This window comes from Anser anser (assembly GCF_964211835.1).
Source record: "Anser anser genome assembly, chromosome: 10".
Taxonomy (NCBI): domain Eukaryota; kingdom Metazoa; phylum Chordata; class Aves; order Anseriformes; family Anatidae; genus Anser; species Anser anser.
Window position 1 is genome coordinate 13,064,396 of NC_139730.1, and position 17,915 is coordinate 13,082,310.

General features: G+C 55.8%; 1 protein-coding gene across 3 annotated transcripts in view; it reads left to right on the forward strand.

Moving 5' to 3' along the window:
- The window catches only part of SEMA7A (semaphorin 7A (JohnMiltonHagen blood group)), a 32,519-nt gene that overhangs the window by 2,165 nt on the left and 12,439 nt on the right, over window positions 1-17,915 (forward strand). For 2 of the 3 annotated variants that reach the window (XM_083850607.1, XM_083850608.1), the window contains exon 1: window positions 6,436-6,683. In XM_083850607.1, coding sequence (XP_083706733.1) covers window positions 6,572-6,683 — 112 coding nt within the window. In that variant the 5' untranslated portion in view covers window positions 6,436-6,571. Of the gene's footprint in view, window positions 1-207; window positions 326-1,754; window positions 1,846-6,435; window positions 6,684-17,915 lie in introns of those variants that run through there. The other variant, XM_083850609.1, reaches the window with a different exon arrangement.

Consider the following 17,915-nt stretch of genomic DNA (forward strand, 5'->3'; position numbering starts at 1 on the left):
AGAGCCAGAATTCCCTGACTTCCTGCAATGCCAATAACACAAGTTGCCAAAAAACCCCACTTGAGAGCAGATTGAGCAAAGAAAGGCCCACCTCTAGTAGATTTTCCAGCATCCACTGGTCCCAGGCTCAGAGGCTTTTAGAGCCAGAAATGGGGGTGTAAATAACTAACAGGCCCCGCTGAACTGTTCTTTTCTCTTTGAACGCAGAAGCTGGTAGCTCCCACGTCACCCTGCAGCAAGGAGTCCTGCAGTTTAGCCGCAGGTTGTGCGAAGATCTGACCCAAGAGGGCACTCAGCAAGTGGAAGGAGGAGATGAGGTGCACAGGTAACTGCTTGCATGTCAGACTCAAGGGGTGGTGGTGCTGTGGCAGTGGTAAAGCTCTGAGGCTGGATTTTTGGGTGCCTGGAAACAGCCTGGAATTGTTGTGGGCACTGAAGTGGCAACAGGTGATAAGGGGAGCTGGGCACTTGAGAAGAAAATTGCCATTGAATCTGTAAAGGAGATACTGTTGCTAATGACAGCAGAGCTCTGTAATCCCTCAGCAACGCTCAGCGTGCTACCTTGACATCCTGCAGAGCAGACTTCAAACCGTTTGCTTCTGTGTTAATTGGGTTGTTTGCCTACAGCCCAGTTCCAGGGAAGAGGAGGAGGCTGGCCGTCCTGTCCCTGGAGGATTCCTTACTGGGGCGCAGCTCCCTCTGATTAAATGTTTCAAAAATGCTTCCCAAAGGATCTTCGTTATGCGTAATTTGATCATCCCGTGGATCCTGCCAGCTGGTGTCGGGCTGGGCAATCAGATGTCTGTTTATTCTTCCTCCACCTCATTTTCTTACTCTTCTCTTCCTTCCTTCCCAAAGGCTGTGACTTGGTCACTTAGGGCTTCCTCCAGTTGCTTTCCCAAATGAGCTGTGTGGGAACATCGTGGAGTTGTAACAGCCAGGAAGCAGGTGATGGGCACGCATCCTACGCAAGGCAGGGCAGATGGGAAGCAGGAAGACAGGGGAGCTCTTCCCTTTGACAACCTTCGACAGGTCACAGGGAAAAAAAGTCAAAAAGGTCGAGCTCATGGTGAGATCCTGAGCTGTTCCCACTCTCCTGCTGGAAGAGATGGTGGATCTGGAGAGAGAAACAAGAGCATCTGTGGTGCCGAGCCTTTGTGCGACCAGACAGGCTCTGAGTTTAGAGCCAAAGACAGTGCTGAACTGCTGACTACCTTCTGCATCGTTTGGCCCAGGGTCCTCGAGCAGAGGCCAAGATAGGAAGGAGGATCGGGGGAGGCAGAACATCTCAGACATCTCTCAGTTCCTGGCAAGACAGAAATAAGTGCTTAAAAGTACTTGAACACCAGGTCCACTTAATATCCTTAAATTAGTTTTCTTTCCTGAGCAGCCTGCACATCCTGCGTGTCTGGCCAGCTTGTAAGAGACTCTCTTGGTGTTTTTTCCCCAGCAGTAGTTTGAAGTGACTTCCTGGGGGCCAGGTGATTTGCATTGATTCCCCAGAGAAAAACAGACTAAAACCCCAACCCAATTATGGCAGGGGCTGGGAGAGCAGATTGTGGAGCGGGAACCTTAACTTGTGGATAACTAAGAGGACTCTGGGGGTCTAATAGGGCTGATAAAGGGCTCTGCTAAGCTCGTGTATGGGGCGGTGGGTGCCAGACCCTTAGGACAGACCCTTTCAAAGCAGAAGTGGGAACTGGAATTGCTAAGGAGTCTGCTTGCCAAGTGCTGAAACACAGCCATTCCTGCAGGAGAGCACGACACAATGCTGCCCTGAAATCCAGGCTCTTCCAGGAAGCAGAGGAGCACAGCGTCCAAAAAAAGAAATGCCAGGAGTTCCAGGTAAGCCAAACGGTCTGGCCTGCAGGGCCCTCGCAGGCAGACAGAGCTGGCACGCTGTGCAACGTTAATACATCAATATGCAGCTCTCGTGGTGGAATTGCAGCAGATCAATCTCACCAAAGCAACTTGTTTGTTCTTTTTGTTTTAATTCCCTTCCAAATGGGAAGGATCATGCACTGCGTCAAAAGATGTGATTCTCCCACTGTATTCGGCGTTGGTGCAGCCTCACCTTGAATACTGTGTGCAGTTCTGGGCTCCAAGATAGAAAGGATGGAAGCATCCTTTTTAAAAGTACCGTCCTTCCAAGGTGGTCCTTGGAAGCATCCAGAAGAGGGCAACAGAACTGGTAAAAGGGCTGGGGTGTTGTCAGCCTTGGACAATGCCCTCACGAATCTGCTTTAACTTTTGGTTAGCCTGACATGTTCAGGCAGTTGGACCCGCTGCTCTCTGAAAGTCCCTTCCAGCTGAACTATTCGAAGTTCTATTAACCGCCTAAAACCACTTCTGAGGGGCGTGCACAATCTTGGCAATCTGAGCAGGAGATGTGTATCTTGCTGTTTTGCTTGCTTTCCTGCTTCATCAGCAGCTCACTGAGCTGCTCGTCAACAGCACTGCTTGTTAAAGTGATGGGCATCGCGTTGGGACACATCTGCCAGACAAATGGCTGCCTTTTAGTGACAAGGCTGAGGTGTGCTTTGGGGTCATGTGGAGCTGAGTTAATTTGTGCCCATTCCTGAGGCAAGACCTCTGCAAGCTGCTGGGTCAGTGAGTAGTGTCGTGAAGCACTGGCCTGGGATGAGCCACTGGGATTTCTTCAGCAAGGGGCCCCATGCTGCAGAAGGGAAAGCACCGAAGAAGGGACAAACCAGCTAGTTTTGTGGCTCTCTCCGAGGAGGTAAGTATGAGACCACTGTGCCGCAGGCTTCCCTTGGCAAGTCAAGGAGTAAATCTATTAGAGAAAAGCTGCCCAGGGGCACATGGCTCCTCCTCTGGCTGATTTTAAAGCCCCGAGGGTGGCACATGGGTTCTTCTCACCCCTTTGGTGACCCTTCCTAGGGCAGCAGATTACCGGGCTGTCGTTCAGCATCATGGCAGAACGGAGAGCTGGGGGTATACCACCTGGTTCAGTCCAGCTTCAAGAGATGGAGCTGAGCTTGCATCAAAACACTGTGCTGGAGAGTCTGAGGTCAGGGCTGCAGCTTTGGAAGGCGGTGGTTGAGGTTGCCCCGCTGGTGACCACTGCGGCTGTCTGCAAGGAATGTGAGTTGGAGGGTGGTTTGTATGTTTTGAAATCAGAATGTGGCAGCTTATTGATAAATGATCCACTTTACTGCTTTTCCATCTCGATTTATGCAAGAACTGCAAGTCCTGTAGGTCTGTGCCAAAAGAAACAGAGAGTGGAATTTCACTTTTTTCCTCTCAAATTCACTGCTTCTAAGTCTTCTTGCTCCCAAAGGTGAAATACAAGGGGTAAAACGTAGCAGCTCTGGTCTTCCAAGGCTCTGGAATGGTCATTTACACTTGTGTCCCAGCCTCATGGGGCATCAGCCCATCCTGCAGCAGGGTCTCTGTGCCAACACATGCAGATTAGCAGTCCCAATCTCTTCCAGGGAGGGAGTGTGGAAGCACATGCGTAAGCAGCGACTGTCCTGGTGAATGTCCTCAGCCCTTAGTGCCACGTTCGGAAAGATGCTCCTCTGCTCTTTTCTGAAGCTGTCACAGCTGATGACAGCCAGAGATCGAGATACGCCTGTTAGCTTTCTGGAAGAGAAGGCACAGCAGAGAGAAGATCTCGCCTGGTTTTCACGGGGATAAGCAGGTCTACGAGCTTGGCTGCTCCTCCATCCAGCCTCAACCATGCAGCGTTGCTCCGTGCTGCTTCGTACCTCTCTGCAGGGCAGCTCTGCCCTGGGGTGACTTATTGGTGGGTTATTTTCTCAATGCATGGCACAGCGTGAGGCTGCTCCCTTCAGCCTCCAGATCTCATCTGTATGCTGTAACGTCCTGTGCAGCGACTGGGTGTTTGTGCGTGTGAGTCAGGCTCACCCCAGCTGATCACAATCGTGCTGCTGCACCGAGGGTGCTTGCAGGGAGGAGGAGGAGGGATCCTGAAGAGAGCTGTAGCTCCTGGGGGGAGCAATAAATCGTTGGGGTGAACGCTCGGTTTTAATGAGGCCTGTTGATCTAAAGAGAGATGTAATCAGCATTTTGGGTGGGATGCTTGTGTGTGCTTACGTGTTCCACCACGTTTTTCTTTCCTTTGCTGTGGGCTCCTTTGCTGGCGAGCTGACCCACAGAGATGGCTCGGCAGCTTTGTGTTTAACCATGTGTGATCTCCTGCAGCCCAGGGGCTGAGGACAAGCACCCGACTGTGCTGACTGCTGGGGCTGTCTGCTGTGCGTTGGAACTGGCCTGGCCTACCCCAAGACCTTTTTCCTGGGGATTTGTCAGCCTTCCCCTATCTCCAGGCGTGAAGCCCTGATAGTTAAGATCCAGCACAGTGATCCCACGTAACAGGAGCGTGCAGCAAGCTGTCTGCCGAGTTTCCTGCTCGGCGTGGGTGCTGCAGCATCAGTCTGAATCCAGGACCACAGCGCGGTCGCGCTCATGGGGTGGCTCAGCCGGTGGCACAGGAGATGGAGTGAACGTTTCCAAACTCGTGGGGGAGTTGGAAGCTGGATTTTATACACAGGAGCATTGTCTTTAGCTGTAGGTGGGGGGAAAAAACCCCTATAAGCTAACCATGCAGGGTACCAAGCTTTGTTAGTCAGAGGCAAGGCAAAGGGCAAAGCAAAGGATTTACAGCTCTAATAAGGCAGAAACTCGCCCAGTTCATCTCTGATCAGAACCCCTCTGTGTCACCACGTGGTGACTTTGTTGAGAGTGGGAGTTGAACGCCAGTCTCTCGGCCCACCAACTGTGTCGGGCCGTGAAAGACAAAGCAGATAATGTATGCAACTTTAATAGGGTAGCCTAAATTTGGGGTAGGTACAACATGCCAGCTCTCTGAGTTTATTAAGGAGCCAGCATGGGTTGTACGGCTTCGGCTGTTGGTTTATGAATGGTGCCCTGATGTTTCTCTTTCACTCCTGACTGTGTGAAAGAGCCTTAATGGATTACACATTTTTCAGCAAGCCTTCTCTGACCTTTACCGCAAGAAGGCAAGTGCAAAGGGCGGTTAGCACCTCTGGGGGCACCGGGGTGGGTAAAGAAATACCCGCTTCTGGGGCAGAGCGGGCAGTTGCTTCGGTGCGAGCAGCAGTGCAGAATGGTTCAAGGCTGGGAATCACCATGTCCAAAAGTGAAAAACCAGAGATGATGTGTGCGTTATCACGCTGTAATTACCCAAGCAGATATTTGGTTAAAGAAAGAGCTGAAACCCCATGCTTCGGCTTGGAGGGAAATTCCTGTGGGTCCTTAAAAATTCACAAGCAGCTGGCTCATTAATTTTTTTTGCTTCCTTCAAAATGCCCCCTCGCACTGCCACTGTTCATCTCTGTCAGGTGCGGAGCGGCCCTGGGTCTAGCTTCAATACGGACTTTGAAGAGCACAGCTGCATCTCTCAGCCCTGCGAGTTCCCCGCGGGGCTCTCCTATTCTGGTCACGTCCGACCTTGCTTTCCTTGTGCGTAATTCCCTGCTCTTCTCATTAACAAACCTCGCAGCGCTCCACAAAGGCTGTCAGCCCTTGCTGGCCTCCTGATGGCGAGAGGAGGTCTGGCAGAGCAAAGTGACTTCCCAAAGGCCGCGCCGCAGCCCTGCGGCAGGCTGGCCCCACAAGGTGTGCTTGGCATCTCCTCCTTTCAGAGAAGGGAAGCGGAGCGGAAGTCAGGGCAGGGTCTTAGGGAAGGGAATATGTACTCACCGCGGCTCGTAAGAGGATTTCATCCTCTCAGTCACTCCCACGCTCTCACCCATACACGCGTAAGCTCCGGGATGTGAGTTTGACTGGTTTAGCAAGGATCGCTGACACCGAGGGACACTGTCGTCGTGTCTCTGGTATTTGTGTCAGGAAGAATACCAGACCCGTGATGACAAATTTTAGGGTCATCTCGTGTGTTGTTAGGACTGATCCTTTGTTATTATCTTCTCATAGCGCTAGCAGCAAAAAGGCTGATGCGTGAGATCCGCTGCAGCCTCGCTGCATCCTCCCGCGGGTCGAGCAGGGCGCTCTGTCCGTGAGCTGCTCCTGCTGCGGTGTCAGAGCGCGGCTGTCCGGGCTCCTCGCGTCCCCTAAGTACGGGAGCAGCACCCTTTGTTAGCAGTGTTTGCACCCTCGGGGTCTGCTGTTGCTTCTCGTGCTTTCTCATACACGTATTTTCATTCTTACTTCATTTATACCAACTTCTGTTCCTGCTCTTCATGTTCCTGCTATGAGCCTCTTCGCTTTCTGAGTTTACTGCAGGCTGTGGGCCAGCTGCAGCTTTTTCAAGAGGGCGATCGAAGCTGTCAGACTCCCACCTTTCCCTCCCAGAAGTGGGGCTGAAAGAAAGGAGGACCAAAAACTCCAGCAAAGCCTGAAGGTACCAGGGGCTGAGGATCCAGCACCAGCAAAGAGTCACTTAAAAAAAATAAAAAGAAATTGAAAGGGCTTGCTCAGTCCTACAGTCCCCGCCTCCGCTGCCACTCATTGGCTCTTCTCTTCACTACCCACTCTATTGTATAAGGCAACCGATGCGGCTGTCAGCTTCACAAGCTCAGGATCTCAGCTCGCCGAATCGCTGAAAATGGGCAGCAGGTCCCTGGTCGCCCTCCTCGTGGCCCTGTGTGCCTGCCAGCTGGGGGTGCGGGCGGCGGGGCGCTCCAAGGTGAACCCCAGGATCATCACGGCTCCCCAAGGTGAGTCCTGCCCGAGACGCAGCACCGGCGTGCGCAGCTGCCGGCTGCTCCCCGCGCCGGCTTTTCCCCTCTTTGGAGGGCAGTCGGGCTTTTCTGAATTGCTTTTGTCTCTTTAGGGAGACCTCGGGCTCTCGCTGTAACGCCTGTGATCTCTGGAGGGGCTTCTGGTGTCCTTGATAGCTTTTGGTGAATTTTTACAGCTGCCTTCCTGCCAAATCCTTTCCTTTTTGTATTCTAAAAGCGTTTTCCTACAAGCTGGATATGTTAAAGGCTGTCAAAAAGCCCACATCCTGAAAAGGGCAGAGTAAGCATTTCCTATAACTCACGGGGAGAAATGGAGAAGTGTATTTGCATGAAAGTTAAATTTCTAATTAATCCGACATGCTTACCCTGGTAGCTAGCCACACGTGAGTTCTGTGACTAAATATTTACAGAGGGTATCTATTCTCAGGGGCAAATATATCCAACGGCAGGGACACAGGAGGACGGGGCTATAATCTTACCAGAACTGAACAAAGAGCTGCTCTCAAGGAGGAGGCTTACGCGGAGAGCGCAGCCCGAGATCCATGCGTTGAAAAGAGCAGGCTAACGCTTGCTGGTTTTATCATGCGTCTTCCCGGCTCTTTGAGGAATACCCTCCAGGGAGGCTTTAACAAAAGACCCCGTCTTGTCCCCGGCGGTTATGGTGTTTGTCTAACCCTGGGGCTGAGCTGAGCTGCAGATCTCATGCTGCTCTGCAGTACAACAGCTCCTCTGTGTGCAGAGAACTTCAGAGGACGTGGATTTTCTGTGGTTTCTTCTGGACCATCTGTTATTCTTCTGCCGGGAGCCGCTTGGGCTCGTTTCTGCCCGGGATGAGGGGCCAGGAGCAGAGGGAAGGGCCGGGGGTGTGCGAGCAGAGGTGGCATCTAGCTGTCAAACCTCATGCTGGAAGGGAGAGTGGCTAAAGGTTGCCATTAGTAACGCCTCATTAATTTCATTCCTGGGTAAATGAAGCGGGTACAAAGAAATTGGTACAGAAGTGGGAGAGGAGCCGGAGGATGGGGTCACGCGTTTCTCGGTAGGAACTTCCCCTGCCCCGCTTAAGGGAAAGGAAAAGTTGCGTCGCTGTTGGGTGCTGGGGTTGGAAACGGCTGTCCTGGGGTAAAAGTGGGCTGGGGGGGGGAAGCGGGCTCGAGGGGTTGCCTTTCCACCTGTTCTGTGTGCTGCTCTTGGCGTGCGCACGCGATACACTCATTTGGCCTTTCCGAGCATCTGTGTCAGATGGTGGCTTCCCTGACATTAAACGCAGCGAGGAGCTGGCGCCGAGGAACACCAAAGCCAATTAGCGCTGGGATGCTTCCCTCAGAAGGGATCAGCTTGTGCTTTTCTCTGTTTTTTTCTTTTTTCTTTTTGTGAAAAAGCTAAACTGGGACACGATTTCAATTAGAGAGCTAGCAGGGGCAGCTGCGCGGCACGCTTGCTGAGAGTCACTCGTGGGTCTCGTGTAACGGGTCGGGTTGTGCTCGGCGTCACCTCTGCCCTTTGGGAAGCGGGTCTGCGCGGGGTGAGGCTGGAACGTGGCTCGGGGCGGCAGGAGAAGTGGGACAGAGGGACAGCGGGGGTGTGATGGAGCCCTCTTCAACTTCCCCAGTGCTCCAAACCCGGTGAAAGGCAAGCGCGGCGCCGTTATGGTGAATAACCTGCAGGTCAGCACGCTGGCGGTGGGGCTGGTGCCGTTGTAGGGTTTGGTTTCCAGGTCGAGCCCCGGGACCAGGTGGAGCAGGGCAGCAGTCGGGCTCCTCGTGGCTCGCCCTGGCTGTTCGTGCTGGAGCTGGTGTGCTCCGAGCGGTGCAGTGCTGGCCTCAGCCCTGGGCTCTGCAGGAGCTGGCGGCTCTTCACGTAATTCAATTTCTTACACGCCACAGCCCAGCGCTAGCACCAGGTATGGCAGCTCCAAAGACACCCAGAGATGTCACAGCCCTGCAGGAGGACGGAGAAATTCCCTCCTGGCGCTGGCCTGAGCCCAGCCCTTTCCAGGAGGGGAGGGTAAGTGTGCAGCATCCATCCCCGGGCTGCTGCTCTGGGGGAGAGAAGGAAAGTGGCGCTGGGAGAAGCTGCAGCTGCCCTTTCCTCTCTCAGCCCCTGCCCTGTCCCCTTGTCGCCACCCTGCCAGGTTTGGGGAGATCCCTGGCCCTGCTTCAGGCAGCCAAAGCCACTCTGCTGTTTCACCCCCTGGTCCTTCGTTGTCTGATTGCCGTGGAAGAACCAGGTGAGGTGACATTGTGTGCTGTCAGCAGAAAAAAAAGGCTGCTGGCTTAGGTGGTACAACCCAGAGCTCCGCTCTGAAGACAAAGAAACCGAGTTGGCTTGCCTCGGTGTCAGGAACGGCTCGGCCTTAAGCGATTCTGCAGTCCTGGGGACTTGGACTTGCATCACTGGGACGTGGCTGGAACAAAGTGTTCTGCAGGTCTGCCTTTATCTCTCCTGGAGTGCACTGCACATAAACCCAGCCCCGAGGCTCAGACAGGGCGCCTGCTCTGTCTTTATTTTTCGTTCCTGACTCCGTAACGCAGTGCAGGATGGGGCGAGGAAGGGGCATGTTTTCCCAAACAGCAGCATTTAGCCCCAAAGGCGGTGGGGAAGGAGTTCTGGAGCTCTGGCAGCAGCCCGCACAGGTGGCTGGCTCCCATGTAACGCTGGTTAAGCAGTTCTTTGAAAGCACGTCTGACTCTGCAGGATTTCTTCCTCTTAGGGAGAAGGCAGAGCAAAGGGCTGAGGTCAGCTCCTGACCAGGGGTCATGTCTAAAGTACTTAAGATCCCTTTTTCTGCTGGGGAGTTTGTCGCCTTCCCCTTCGCAGCTGACCCGGCACGCCTGGGCTGGGGTCTCCGGTGCCAAGTTCCCGATCTGCTGAGATCTGTGGGGTGGGAGCGAGTGGGGCCTTAGAGCCTGGGCTGCTACAGAGACAGGCGTATCAGGCGAGAGCACGGTGTGCAAGGTTATATTTCCTTCTGTTTGTCCTCCCTGTTTCCCTAACTAAACACCGGCCAGCTGGGCTTTGTTTGGAGAGGTGCACGCAGCTCCCACGCCGAGCTTCTGCACGCCAGCCCTGATAGCGCCGCTGTCCCGATCCCTCTGCAGAGACGCGGGCTGGGCAGAGCTCTCCGGGTGACAAACCCTGGACGGAGCAGGGAGGTGGCACCCCAGGCTGGCTGGCTGCTGACCGGAAAGTCACCGAGCATTGGGAGAGCCGAGGAGCGCAGCGAGGCGCCCGAGGGCAGGGGCAGCCAGCTCCTCTCACCAGGCGGTTTTGCAGCACGGGAATCATTTTTAGCCACCGCCACTCTTCAGACTGCCGTGTCCTGGCTTACCCCTGCGTGCGTAGACCTGAGACAAACTCGCAGCCCTTTTCTGGCTCCCTGCTGCGGTCACACCTTGGGGTAGGATGGAGGCTGACGGTTTGATTTTCCCCCGGTGATTGACAGACGCGGCTAACGGGGGTTTCAGGGCTGGAGGGTTTAGAGCTGTTCTGTAGCTCGCAGGAGACAAACAGGTTTTGCAGGGCAAAAGGAAGATCGTACCATTGACCCTTGGCTGCCTCATCCAAGTTGAGCAGGCTGGAGCCGGTTCAGGGGGAGTCAAATTAGAGTTCCCGGAAAAACCCCGCGCTGCCCCTAGTCCGGAGGCTTTGCCAAGCCTCAGCTCAGTGGGCTGGGAGGAACGCTGCCAGCAGCGAGTGCCCCTGCCTCCAGGAGCTCTTCCAGGAGCTCTTCATGCCTCCTTGTGCCTGGCGCTGCCTTCAGCTAGCGAAGGAAGGTAAGAGCTGACGGGGGACGGAGGTAAGAGGAGAGATGGCGGTGCCACCACCAGCTTCTGCTCCGTGGTGGCACCGTTTTTGCAGGTGCCACGGTCCCAAGAGTGTGAAACATCTTGTAGGGTACTTCTACGCAAAGCTCTCGCAGCATCAACATTTCCAGGAGAAAGCTTCTCACTTTCCCAGCAGTGCTATTTTCTGCAGCCGGCTCGTTTTCACAGGCTGGGTGATGCTGGTATCATAAAATGTTGGTTGAAAATATTTTTTGCTCTGCGCAGATTGAAAAAAGACAAACAAACCAAACAAACCGAGCGAGTGAATCACAGCCACCTCCTGTTACAAGAGCGTGACACAAAACCAGCAGACATGGGCAAACTAATAAAAAAAAAAAAAAAGTTGTGGCTGCCTCGCTGCAACGCTCGGGGCTGGGCCAGAGCCAGATCCGCAGCGCTGTGCCAGCCCTCGGGCACGGCCCTGGGCAGAGCTGGGGAAAATGGGGCTGGGAACACTTCGTAGGTGATGTAGTCCAGCTCGGTGCCCTAAGGCAGGCCAAACTAAATATAAACTTCAATACACAATGCTTTTTAAAGAAGCAGAAGGGCTGGAAGGAGGAAATTGTGCATTGTGCAGCTCTGTCCTGCTGAGCTGCAGCCTCTGGAGTGGAGCTATTCCTGGGTGCCCCAAAAATAGGACTTGTTCCTCCTGTTCCTCATCTTCCCGTTCTGCCTTGCCGTGCCAGCTCCACCCGGCGTGCCTGTGTCCGGTGTGTGCTGGGAGGCAGGAGGAATGCTGTAAGGCTTACAAACACCTCCTGCAATCTCCGCGAGTTTCAGAGCAGCTCCGGTATGGAGCAAGGGGCTCTGTGCCCCTAATAAACCTCATTCAACCCTTAGCAGAGCTCTGGTTCTCTACTGCTGTAACTACCCAGCCCCAAACGTGAACCCTGTTGTCTCGGCAGCCCCCAGCAGCTCTGACTCTGCTTAGTCTGGAGTGAATTGTTTGCCTGCGTTGGCTGCGGAGAGGAGCAGGTGCCACGGGCTCGAGGAGCCGTGGGAGTTTCCGTGGTGAATGCGGGGATGTTTGCAGGCAGACACAACAGCCGGGGGGTTGCTCACACTGGGAAAGGGTTGGAAGGGTTGGGAAGTCTGACCGGGGTCCGGATGCCTGGGCAGCTTTTGCAAGCTAGCAGTGGCTTGCTTTCCAAATCTGACTCATGCAGCCAAAGATGGGCAGGGAAGAGGGGATGTGGTGTGTGCTGGGGACAGCAGGAAGGGGATGCTTGAAGGTCTGCGAAGCCTTCCCTGCCCGAAGCCAGAAGGGAGATGGGAAGCCTGCAGCAGGGATGCAGAGAGCACGGTAGGGCCCTCCTCTGCTGGCTCAAGTCCCTTTGCTACGTGTGTTACCTTGTCTGCTTCGTGTAGGGAACTGGAACTTCATCCTTGCTTTGGAGCCGCGCATCTCTCCCCGCTCCGTGAAGCTGGCGCCCCGCAGAGGCTGGGCAGGAGCAGCCTGTGCCCACCTCCCGGCCCCGGGCAGGGGCTGGCAGCGGAGGGCTCGCAGCCCGAAGGATGCTCGGCTGCTGCAGGCAGTGCTGCTGTCGGCGGGGAGATGGCTGCCAGTTAGGGTAATAGGGAAAGCGGGGTTTGTGCACAGAGGTGCTCGCGGCAGTTTTGATCCTGGGAGGCTTTTTATGAGAAGCCACCCTCTGGAAGTTGATTTGCTTGCTAGGAGGGGCAGCCGCACTCCGCAGATAGCTCTCCTGCTAAAAACATCCTTTTGTCCTGGGTTTTCCAGGGGCCGTACGACGAAACGCCGTAATCACAGGCTGAGGCTCCCCCGGCTTCCAGCGGAACACAGCGCAGCTCGGGCCTGTTATTACGGAGAGCAGCTTTCGGAAGGGAACAAAACCTGGCTCTAAATTTAGCACCCCCAGTCGGTGGGGTGCAGCCTGCGGCTCGCTCGGGGCTGGCAGGGAAAACGTACCTGCGAGATGACAGCCCTGGCTACGAGCTGCCTCCTGGGGCACCTGGGAAGTCGGATCTGCTCTGGACTCATCTTGCAGAGGCACGGTGCTGCATAATTTTGGGAGGGGGGACATGCAGAAGGGGCCAGGGCATGTTGGTAACGTGTTAGCGTGCCTCCTTCCTGCTGCCTGAGCGTAGAAAGCACCGCAGTGCCTGTCATACAGTCATTTTGCGTTTAATTAGGAGAAACCTGCCTTTCCTGGAGCGCCAAACACTGGCTCGAGGCTTCAGAGGGCTGTGCGGTGCTGCCTGCGCTCGCAAAATCCTGGCTGATGGCAGGAGCTTTGAATTCAGGGCTCGTTTCTTCTGGCCGCAGGTTAGGAGGCTTTTCTCCTTTGTTGCTCGCTGAGGGGGCGTTCGGGACCGACGTCTGCTCTGGCTGCAGCTTGGCAGCCCCTTGCAGAGGAAATAAAGGCTGTGCAGCTCACAGAAAGGCTTTGGAGCAGGCGTGCCCGTGCCCAGCAGCTGCATTACGAAGTGGAGAGGTTTTTCTCTTTCTTCCTGCCCTGGCTCACCCCTGTGCTGAATAGCACTGCCAGGGTGCTCCAGAGCTTACCAGAAAGAGTGGAAATCATTAATCTGCCAGAACGCTTCGTGTCTTTGATGCCATTTTAAGAAAGCACGTTTGTCTGGCTTGGCTGTGCTCTCTGAGCTCGAGCCTTTCCCCAGCGTTAGCGCAGCCCTTCCGGGCACGTCGGGCCGTGCAGGGGCTGAGAGCTTGAGCAGGAACAAAGCACTCGATGACATATCCCCGATAACGCTGGCTGAATTGTTTCCTCTGCTCTGGAGCGTTTTGCTCTCGATGGCACGAACATCCCACGATTGCAGGGGCTTCAGGAGCGGCCGGGGAGGAAGCCAAAGAGAAGGCAAGCAGCGGGATTTGGTGGCAGCAGGGAACGTGGCTTGGCTCGGGGTGGCAAAGTCCCTCTGCAGAGAGGCGGAAAGACAGCGGGAGGTTTCTTGGCAGGTGATTAAACGGGGCTCGCCTGCAGGCTGTCTTGGGGGCGAGACAGGCTGAGAAATAGCAAGCAGCTGAACTCCGCCGCTCGCTTGCTGCAGACTTAAAAGAAGAAAGAGGAGCGAAACGCGTAAGGCGGGCAGGTGTGGTTTTGAGTACCGTGGGCTTCCCAGCCTCGCGTCTCCCCTCTGTGCTTTCACACCTCCTGTGGTGGCAACAGCGGCTTTCTGCAAGCGCCGTGACCCCTTTGTGCGTCCCCTCGATGCTCTTCTGCCTGCAGCGGGCTGCTTCTGCTGCCCGGTGCTGGGCTCGGTGCTTTTCCACCTGAAGGGCTGGTCACAGATGGAAAATAAAGAGAGCAGCCCCAGCACTCGCTCTCAGCTTGGGAGAGCTTTCAGTCCAGCTTTCAGGAACCAAACCACAGCAGTTCGTGCAGGATGGAGGGCATGGCAATGTTACCGTCAGGGCTTTTACAGCCCAGGCTGGTGAGAAAGCACGTTGCTTCCATGGGGAAACCATTTACGCTATCCTTTTGGACACACCCTTGTTTTTTAGGATGCAGGAAGTGCATCCCGGGGAATGTGGCTGCAGCAAGGCAGCGCTGACCCCACCTGGCCAGGACCCTTCCCTGGCCCACGAAGGTGCTGTCGTGCGGTCACGAAATGCTTCGGAGATGACTGATGCCCCCAGAGGGGTTTGTCTGACCTGCTTTCCTGGTCCCTGCCCTTCCCAGAGCAGCCGGCCACAACCTCTTGGACTCCAGCTGTACTAAAATGTTTGTGTTGGTGTTTTGTCCTGCCCAGGGACGGGAGGGATGGAGGCAGGCTGGCCGCAGCCCTGCTGCGTAAGGCTCTCGTGGTGGGCAGGCGGGCGGCAGCTGCCAGGCGTGGGGCACGAGCGGGGCTCCCCCCGTCACGGGGAGCTGCGTGGTCGCAGAGAGGGCTTAGAGGAGCAGGAAACACGTGCGTCTGCATCTGCATCTTCAGCACAAGACATTTTTGGTGCACCGGCTGCCTCATATCCACTGCTGCTGCCCCACGGCTCTGGAGTGGTTTGGCCCGTGCCGTGGGGGATTTGGGGGATGAGGCAGGGAGTGTCGGCATCCTAAAAACACCTCTGGGGAGAGGAGAGAGACTGGGAGGGGAAAGCAGGCAGCACAAAGCCCTTCCGAAATGCTCTGGAGGGAGGTGAGCTTGGAGGGGTCAGGGATAGGAGCCTCGAGGGCTGGCTCAGTTCTGCTCCTTTTGGTCTGGTCCCTCTGAGAAGTGACTGCTGTCACCTCCAGCCAGGGGGGAGCGGGGGATGCCAGGCCAGGTTTTACCCGAGCAGTGTGAAGGAAGTGGTTTTACCTCTTTCTCAGAAACCCCCCAGGCAAAAGCGTATCTCTTTCTGCACCTCGAGGTGGCTGGGGGCGCGTTGGAGACCTTGTGATTCACAGCCCTCCAATTCCTCTGTGGCAGGTCAGAACAAAACCCCCAGGGTGCCCCTCCTGGGTCATCTCATCTAGAGAAAAAGCATTTGTCTAAAACCAGTACTTTTTGCGGAAAAGTCCCAGAAAGAGCGATCCCAAGGGGAGGGCGAGACAGCTCTTGAAGCACCTCCCCGGCCCAGCTGGCTGTGATGACAGAGACTGGTTTCCTTGTGTCATGATCCCATGTGATTTCACGGAGCAAGGGAAACCTCGTGGTGAAACTGGAAGTGTGGAGTGTTGTAGGGGCTGGGTGAGTAAGGCAGTGAGGCTGGGTTCTTCTCCCTGCCTTTAAAGGACAGCTGCCGACGGCCCGTGCCGTGCTGCCTGTCGTGCGTCCGGTGGCATTGAGCCTGGGTGGCCCCGATACTCCCCAGAGAGAGGCGGTGAGCAGGACCTCACAACGCATTCCTGGATTTGCTCAGCCCTGACTCACGGCCGGGCTCGTGGCACAGGTGTAAGTGCTGGGCCCCCCTCCGCATTGCCCGGCCGTGAGTCAGCACCGAGAGGAGGCTTTTCGTCCTGTCTCCGAGCCAAGCTCAGCCCGCGCAGCGAAGATGGATCACGGCAGAGACGGTGACGTGCCACGGTGAAGGTCATAACCCCTTCCGTCAGCTCAGGAAGGAACACACAAAGCCGGGGAAAGGAAGGAGCCAGGAAAGGATCGGCGCTGTGATTCAGGCAGGACCTAGAGGCAGCAGGGCAGGTGGCGGCGTCACCGGCGTCATGCCGGCGGTGTTGGGTGCGTGACGGTGTTGTCACAAGCCCTAGCGCTGCTTAGCAAAGGGGTTTGAAAACCCCTGTGTGCCCCTAAAGGGCTCAAATCCTCCTGTGGCTGCCCGGTTGGGAGCTTTTCCAGCCGGGGCTGCACAGATGCTACCCGGACCCCGTGGTGCAGAGCAAGGGCAGTCCCAGGGAGCAGGTGAATTCCTGATTCCTGATGCCTGATTTCCCCTCTTCGTTTATCCAGGCAGGGTCCCCAGCTGACAAGAGTTTTATCAGCAGTGAAGGATTTCTCTGGGACGTTGCTCTCGGCTGCATCAGCGCTGTGCCCGAGAGGCAGAAGGTCCCCATCTCTTTCTCTTTCTTTTTTTTTTCCTAATCTTTTTTTCAGTTCTTCATTTTAAAACGCTGGCGTCAGAGCGGATCCAAACAACCCCGTCCATTTTAGGGCAGCACCAGGGAATCGTCGCCCTACAAGGACTCGCCTGCTGCCCGTGACCCAGCTGAGCATCGGGGGGCCGTGGTGGGGCTGGCAGCGTTTCCCCTTCAGCCAGGAGGACAGCGGAGCTTGCAGCTGACTCAGCCCCCAAGCTGGGAATGGAGCTGCTCTGATGAATTTGTCTGTAACGAGCCCGCACTCCCACGCTGTTTCTCTGGCTGGAGCATCTGCAGACAGCTGCTCTGGGGAGGGGGCTGCGAGCAGGCTTCTCCCGCGTCCGGAGCGCTGCCCAGGCTCTTGGCTCCTGGATCCGCAGCAAACCAGAGCCCTTTGGCTCGTCGTTAAAGCACAGATCCCCCAAGCCATGCCTGAGGAGGTCAGCCTGTGCCGTCCTATGCCCCGTTAGAAGCAGAATTTATCTGTGTCACTCTGTTTAGGGTGGGCCTCCCTGCCCTTGTCTGCAGCATCTCTCGTCCTTCATCTCCTCCATTACCTCACCCTCCAGGCATCCTCCGAGATGCACTAGGCTCCCTCCCTCTCCCTCGTTTAATATTATTATTATTCTTCAATCTGCTGTGGCATTCCTCATCTCGCCGGCAAAGCACAAAGCTGCTCTTTCTCCTATTCATCCCTCCGGCCCCGGGTTAGCATTTCAATTGACAATTGTGCCATTGATTTGTGTGCTGACGGTGGGGTTTGCATTAAATGCTAGGCGGAGAGACTCGACCGGGTTAGCAGGGCCCTGGAAATCTGCCCGCCCCATGTTTTCCGAAGCTTGGGGTCATCCCCTTCTCTGGGGACATAGCCTGGGCACTGCGCTGTGCCCTCAGCCTTTAGATGCCCTCATCATCATCCCGGCTCTCGGAGCTGTTTCTACCCCAAAACCATGGCACGGGACAGCAGGGCTGCTCCCACGGACCTGCTGGATGTGAAAGGGATCGAACCTCTTGCCAAAGCCCGGCTGTTGAAGGCAGAGCAGGGGCTGAAGGCCAGCTTCACAGGCCAGCCAGCACCCTGGCCCGGAGGCAGGGGGACCCTGCACCCGCTCACGGAAACACCTTTAGAAGTCTCCCTGCCAGATCAGGGCAAATCAGAGCTGCAAACGCCTCTGGGCCCTGGCTAGCGGCGCTGATTATTCTCAGCTCGGTGATTCAATGCAGTCCCCGGGGAGCAGCAGGATAAATAACGTGTTGGCGCCGACCAAATTATTGTTTTGGGCTTGTTTGTTTCTGGCTGCTTGAAGAGAAGTGTGTCCTTGCTAGGAAGCAGGTTGGCACAGCTCTTGGAGCCGACCGAACAGGGCTTGTGAAAGAGGAGCTGTTAGGAAAAAGCCCCAAAACGAAACCAAGGGTAGCACGATCGCAGTGCCAGGTGCGTGCAGCAGGGTGAGGTGGAGGGAGAGAAGTGGGGAACGGCCACAGATCGAGGGCTGGAGGCTTGAAAACAAGAGCAAAAGTGTGCTGAAGTCCAGCCAAACCTGCCCGTGGCGTGTTGGCCGTGGCTTGTGCTGGCTGGGGAAGCTTTCCTGCAAACGTCCCACGCGTTAGCCAAGAGCCGCAGCCCGGAGGGTGTCCCAGCCAGCCACCCCGAGGGGCTCCCCCACACCACTCGTGTACTGAATCGGGGGAAAAAGCCCTGAATAATCAGGCATTCAGGAGGCTGAGAGACCTCTAATACTGCTTTTTTTTTTTTTAAATTTTGGGCTCTGCGGGGTGTTGGCAGGACCCCCGTGCAGCACGCTCCGGGCGGGGAGGAAGCATTGGGCTGTGCGGCGATCGTCCTCTGCCCCTGCCAAGTGGCCCTATAAATAGAGAGGGACACGTGC